The following is a 6,916-nucleotide window of genomic DNA, read 5'->3' as shown; positions in this document are numbered from 1 at the left end:
GATTAATGGGAGCAATTAACTAAAAATTTGTGATTTTTTAAGAGATAAAGAGAATTTAGGGTAAAATTGAAATTGGATTTAAAGCTGGAGTTTTTCTACGAGAAAAAAAAAACTTAGAGTAGAATTAAGACTGGGCCTAAATTCAGGGTAGAATTGTAATTAAACCTAAAGTTAAGTTTTTTTATGTGACAAAAAAAAATTGCACTAGAATTGAGACTGGATTAAGTTTTTTTAGGATGCTAGGCCTATAAAAAAAAAAATGTGCGACTTAATGCTGAGTTCCACCGTAAAATACAAGTTTCGATACAATTGTTATATTGTGCTTGATTTTTACTGCCTCGTCTCTCGTCCCCCGATGGAACTTAGCAAAGCAACGCGGTGGAAGACTTTGACTTGCTTTTTGCTCCCAAGTCTTTTCCTCCTTTTTCCTCCCTTTTTCCTTTCGAGTCGGTCTTGTCGGCTTTTGTCTTCACCTCTCTCTTTGCAATTAAGCAAAAGCAAAGATGGCGGAAGACCTTTTGACTTTGCTTTCTCTCGTTGTTTTGAGTGGCCCTCAATGATGGTGACACCCACCTCGTTTAATATGCTTTTTCCTGGGCCCCGCTGATTGTATGACGAGGTTTGACTTGGAAGCAGGTATTCGCATCGGACGGCTGATGATGATTCCTTCGAGAGTCGTACTTGATGTAGATGCAAAGAATGATTGGATTTTTTTAAAAATCATTCAATTATATGATTAAAATAAAGAAAAGCTCAAAAATCATCTTCGTTTTGTATCCCGATTTCACTTTGTATCCTCTATCTTGAAGGCTTTGGCTCTCAGAGTTCGAATTTGTCGTTAAATGTATGGGACATAGAAACTTCCATGACGACAACCCATCAATTGACCCAGGAAAACTTCTAGGAAGCTTCTGGGGTGGCTCGTAGAAGGCATTCTATTTTCTCGACACACCTTTTGAGCGAGACTAATAGACAAGAATTTCCTAAATAATTTCGTACCCCGCATGCCATTTTTCGATTCAAGCCTTCATTTTACATCGTGTGAAAACCAAATGCATGACTATTAATTGTTCTTGCTATAAAACCAAAATTTTATTGCTATGTAACCAATGTGGCTCGCTATGGTATCATGATGTTTTAAGACCCCGTAGAATTGTACGTGAAATATTTCTCGATCACCTATAGTTAAGATGTCGGAGCCTTATCAGCAAATTAAATTCATCATGCATAGTATTATGACAATACTCACTTCCATCTTGTTTGTCTATGTACTAACAAAACCATGATAGGAAAGGAGCATAGCTAGGATTTTAAGTAGATATTTACTATTCAGTGACGAGTTTGATGTATACCTAATTCAAATAACATTGTCAAGCTTTCTTAAAATAATTGAGAGAAACTGTTCAAGTCCGATATTGAATCCTGCTCTAAAACAGAAGTTTCGATAATATATTGTGATTGGTTTTTCTTTTTTGTCGCATCACTTACAATTTAATCTCATACAATATTTTGCATTGCAAGACTGGATTTAAAAAGAAAAAAGAAAAAAGAAAAAGAAAAGCTAAGCAAGCGAGATGGTGGAAGACTTTTGACTTGCTTTCCCTTGCAACTTTGAGTATTCATGACCTCCTCTCATTACCTTCTTTTTAAATTCTTAATTTGGAATTTAAGATCAACAACGACATAGAAGATCCTTTCGCTCTCCCTGAACAGAGCTCCCTCATTCTTCAATTCTCACCCATTCACGTACTCCCTTAAGCCTTTTCGACGCAGTCGCTCTTCGCTCCACCGGAAACATGGCAGTTTCCGGCGAACGCCAACCTCTCGACGGCTTTCTACCTCACGGGCTCAGCTCCAACACTCCCTTCCCCAGCCTCAAGCTCTGCGTCCTCATTGGAATCCTCAGCCTCTCCGCGCTCTCCATCGCTCTCCTCATATACCTCTGCATCCGTCTCCGCCCGACCTCGAAGAAGCGTAGTACGCTGGCGAAAGAGACGAATTCGAGGGCATCGTCAGGACCTTCCTATGAGGTTTTTCTAAGTTTTCGAGGAGCGGACACCCGCCATGAATTCACCGATTTTCTTTACCATGGCATGGATGATGCCGGGATCCTCGTCTTTAGAGACAGTGAATCCCTCCACGTCGGTAAAAGGATCGGCGATGAACTTCTACGAGCAATCGAGAACTCCAAGATCTACATCCCCGTCTTCTCCAAGAATTATGCTTGGAGTCACTGGTGCCTTCGAGAGCTCGCGCACATGGTTGAGTGCGCCTCCAAATCGAACGGGAATAAAGAGATCTTGCCGATTTTCCTGGATGTGGAGCCTGACGATGTCAAACTCAAAACAAACTTATACAGCAAAGCACTTTCGAAGCACCAGAAGAAGTTTTGCACTGAAGTAGAATCATGGAAAAAGGCTCTTATTGAGGTGGACAAGGTCAAGGGATGGAACTGGAAAAGAGATGAAGGGTAAATGTCTTAAACTTTTCTATTGTCTTCTGTAGATTTCCTATCCTCTCCATTCAAGGAACATTAGAATGAAACGGTTACTTATTAAACGGCTAGATTATTTCGTGTAATCTCTGCAAACTGTATGGGCAATTGAGTCTCCTGGGGAGTAGTTTTGCAATATAAAATACATTCTTAACATGGTAGTTACTTTGTTGCAGCCAAGCGGATTTGATAAAATCTGTAATTGGAACTGTGTTGGATAAGCTGAACGCCGGAAATAAAAAGATTGTGACTGGAAATCTAGTTAGAGTTGATGATCGTGTAGAAGCTCTTATCAAAATGTTGGATGTGGGATCTGACAGCGTACAATTTCTCGTAATCCACGGAATGGGCGGGATTGGCAAAACAACACTTGCCAAGTGCGTCTTCAACCGGCTGTCTTCTTACTTCAGAGACTGCAATTTTCTTTCAGATGTCCGAGAGTCGTCACAACGCCATGGTATGGTATATTTGCAGAAACAATTGCTATCCGAGTTTCTTGATTCTCGTTCTTTCGTTGAGCGAATTCATGACGTGGATGAGGGGATCAACATGATCAAGAGAGTTCTTGGCAGTAAAAAAGTTCTCATTGTTCTGGATGACGTGGATGGGAAAGAGCAACTCAAAAGTCTAGCAGAAAAAGGCGATTGGTTCGGTATGGGAAGTAGGATTATCACAACTACTAGAGATCAAAGTGTCCTAAGGATTGAGGGAGAAGCAAGCAGTGAATGCCCCGTAGAAAAGTTTTCAAAAGTTACTTCTTACGAAGTACGTGAAATGGAGTTCGATGACGCTCTTAAGCTTTTCAGTAAGCATGCCTTTAGAAGAGACTCTCCTCGAGATCAATTTTTCTCCCTTTCAAATGAGATTGTCTCCACTTTGGGAAGGCTTCCTTTAGCCCTTGAAGTTACGGGTTCATCCCTTAACAATGAGTCGAAAGAATTCTGGGAAGCCACATTGAAGAAGCTAAAAGATGCTCCTCCCAATGAAGTCCAAAGTAAATTGATGATATCTTACGATAAGTTGGATTATAAGCAAAAGCAAGTATTTTTGGATATAGCTTGTTTTTTTATTGAAGATGATAAGACATACCCTTTCTACATGTGGGATGCCTGTGGATACCACCCACACATTACCATTAAGGTCCTCTGTCTCAAGTCCTTGATAAAAATCAAAGACGACGAAACTTTTTGGATGCATGACCAAGTACGGGACCTTGGAAGAGAAATCGTTCGTCAAGAGAATTGCGAAGATCCCAGTGAACGCAGCAGAGTATGGAATCCTGAAGAAACTTGGAGCATTCTAAAGGGTAAAGAGGTATAAAAAGGGAGTAATAATTTATTTTCCTGGGGATTGTTGTAGACTATTCTTGTACTTGTTTTATTTTGACCTTCACTTTGTGGACTTCTTGGTGTTTCCATCGTCAGGGGAGTACCAAAATTAAAGCACTGTCACTTGGACATCGTGAAGGCATTCTAACGGGTGACGAGGTTGCTAATCTACAGAAGCTGAGGTTCTTTCACGGAGAAAGTGTGTCCCTTGCTGGAGACTTCAATCGTCTTTTCCCCAGTTTGACATGGCTTTCTTGCCGTGATTTCTCTCTTGAGTTTGAGGCGAAAAACTTTCATCCGACTAATTTAGCCGTTCTCGACCTTTCATGCAGCGATATTTCGGAGGAAAGGATTGACTGGATCAGAGTAAGATATGAGTCCCACTCCTTGTATTCGTAAATCATTTCTTTACATTATTTATTGTAGGTCGTTTATCAATAAATGTTTTATGAAATTGTTTTGCAGGTGGCAAGTAAATTAAAAGTACTAAATCTCAGCCACTGCCACCGATTAACGAGAACACCGGATTTATCCACGCTGGTGTCTTTGGAGAGGTTGATATTATGTTGTTGTGGGGAGATAAAGGAACTTCCGAACTCGATTGGGAAGTTACAATCATTGATCGAGTTGGATTTGTTAATGACAGGTATTAGTCATCTACCCGATTCAATCGGCAATCTGAAGCAACCGACAATACTCGGGATCAGCAGCTCACGGGGGATAACAAAATTACCAAGTGCAATCTGGCAGTTGGATAAGCTTGTACTTTTAGACGCCGGAGGATGTAAGAACTTGACCGGCGAAATACCCGAAGAAATTGAGAGATTGTCTTGTTTGAGAATCCTAGACTTGTCATGGACCAAAATATCTAGATTACCCACGGCGGTGAATCGCCTCTCTAATCTCCAAGAACTCAAGCTAGCCGGATCTTATATTAAACGGTTGCCGGAGCTTCCCCCTAGTTTGACTTGTCCGACATGGGAGCTGGAGAGTTTCAGTCCTCTTCCTACTAGCATCGGTACCCCATCTCAGCTGAAAACACCGACATTGGGCTCCCCAAATGTGCGATTCCTCCCCCAGCTCCCGTCTAGTTTAAGAGAGTTAAAACTTGTAAATGTGGCGATCGCACAACCGCTAGATTTTTCCAATTTGGTAAAATTGTCAACCTTGGAATTCCGTAGCTGTTCAATGCCGGAATTCTCTAGTATATTTGTTCCGGAGTTGGAGAAACTTTACATGTGGGGATGCTCGTTTGGAAGACTGGACGCACTGTTTCAGTCGGAAATGAAAAGAATGACATCTTTAACTTTGGATAAGTGTGACTTCCTCCCGGAAATACTTGATCCGTCGCATATGAAGAATCTGCAACAGGTAATTCCGAGGGAATGCAAGCTGCAAGTCGCGATTCACGGCCTTGAGGAATTGGGGTCCCTTTCCTCCCTCAATGTCAACAGTTGTAGTTCGATTGAATGGATGTCCGATCTATCGAAACTGAGAAAGCTAGAGCAGCTCCAAGTAACAAATTGTCCGAAGCTAAGAGGCCTGGAAGGTCTAAACCACTTGGAATCTTTAAAGAGGTTGTGGATTTGCGATTGCGGGTTGTTGGAGTGTTTGGCTGACACCTCAACTATGGATTTAAAATGTGGCCATGTCATCCGTTGCGAGCTGTTGCCCGACCGCAATCGTTGTGAATGGGGGATTATTTGTCGATATTTGAGGCAGGTCTTCTTTCTTCTGCTTTGGAGACCATCTCTTGCAGTTACAGAGTGGTTTTAACATTTTGTTTCTCGTTTTGTTTCTTTGTTCAGGGCACTTGAGCGACCTCAAGGGTTTCAATTTATTATTCCCCCCGACTCCGAGGCCGGGTTTGGGCCGCGACGACGTTTGCCATGTAATTGTAAGTTCTACGTACGGCAAAAATTTGAAATATGGTGGTTAAGAAATCGAAGGACAAATGAAAATGAGTCCGGTGGCTCACCTCGTGTGACGTCCTGAAATTTCAACATTTGTGAGGAAATTATAAATTCCAGCGTGGAAAGTAAATTTGGATTTTGAGGATTTAAGAGAGGATGATTGGTCGTTCCAAAACGTCCGTTAGAAAAAGTCAAGTTTGAATAGTCAAACTTTGATTTGTAATACCACAGACTCGTCGAGCGCGAATTAATTTTGTCCGAGCCCTAAATGCGAAAATATCATTTTTACCCTCAGTCATTTGAGTCAAGTGACCGTCCGATATCTATTTATTAAATTACCAAATTGCCGTGGGATTTATGCACTTGAGACAAGGGAATTAAGGAATTTTTGAAAAGTTATGTGGGCCCAATTCTCTTCCCTTTTTCCGTCGAAATTCCCCTCCCCAATTTGTGCAGCCACCCCACTTTAGCTAAGTTGACATCATTGCCCACCTCAATCACCCTCTTCCCCAAGTTTTATCTTTTTTTGACTTTTCTCCCCCCACTTCCTGCCCAAGTTTCCCCTCCCCACGTTTTTTTCTCTCTCTCTCTCAGCTTTCCCCTCCCCCACGACGTGACCCCACTCCTCCCTCCCCTCTTCTTCTTCTTCTTCTTCTTCTTTCCTTTTTCTGTTCGCGCGAGCAGGCCCCCCCCCAAAAATCTGCACGACCACCACCCAGCTGTCGTTTTGCGCCCTATGTAGCACGGACACGACACGGGACACGATACGACACGACACGCCGACACGTCCTTTTTAAAAAAATAGAAAATTTCGACACGTTATGATACATTATATATTAAATGAATATTTTTTATATATGCATGATATATTATTATTTTTATAATTTTTTATAAAATAGAAAATTTACTAAAAGAGTTCTTATAATCCAAAGAAAGCTCATGCCATGAATACTTCCGTAATTTGATCCCAACCAACCTAGAAAATAAAAAAATAAATAAATAAATCCTGTTATCTGCACGCTTCCTCTCCTCTCTCACGTCACCTCCCCTTCTCTCTTTACTTTTTAAAAAATCTCCGACACCTTTCTCCTCCTCTCTCTCTCTCTCTCGCTCTCTCTCTCCCTCTCCTCTGTTTTGAAAACACCCCCGAAAACCTCTCTTTCTCCTCTCTGTTGCCCCCC

At 41.5% G+C, this 6,916-nt stretch overlaps 1 protein-coding gene across 1 annotated transcript; it reads left to right on the top strand.

The window, feature by feature from the left end:
- The first annotated feature begins 1,694 nt into the window (after positions 1-1,694).
- LOC125315506 (disease resistance protein L6-like) lies at positions 1,695-5,639 on the top strand. The gene is made up of 5 exons (XM_048280668.1): positions 1,695-2,470; positions 2,671-3,808; positions 3,919-4,188; positions 4,288-5,544; positions 5,631-5,639. Exons 1-5 carry the CDS (start codon positions 1,797-1,799, stop codon positions 5,637-5,639), a joined length of 3,348 nt encoding a protein of 1,115 aa, XP_048136625.1. The 5' UTR covers positions 1,695-1,796.
- The last annotated feature ends 1,277 nt before the right edge of the window (positions 5,640-6,916 follow it).

This window comes from Rhodamnia argentea, chromosome 6 (genome assembly GCF_020921035.1).
Source record: "Rhodamnia argentea isolate NSW1041297 chromosome 6, ASM2092103v1, whole genome shotgun sequence".
NCBI classification, from domain to species: domain Eukaryota; kingdom Viridiplantae; phylum Streptophyta; class Magnoliopsida; order Myrtales; family Myrtaceae; genus Rhodamnia; species Rhodamnia argentea.
The sequence above is the reverse complement of the archived record's forward strand: the minus strand, read 5'-3'. Positions and strand labels throughout refer to the sequence as shown.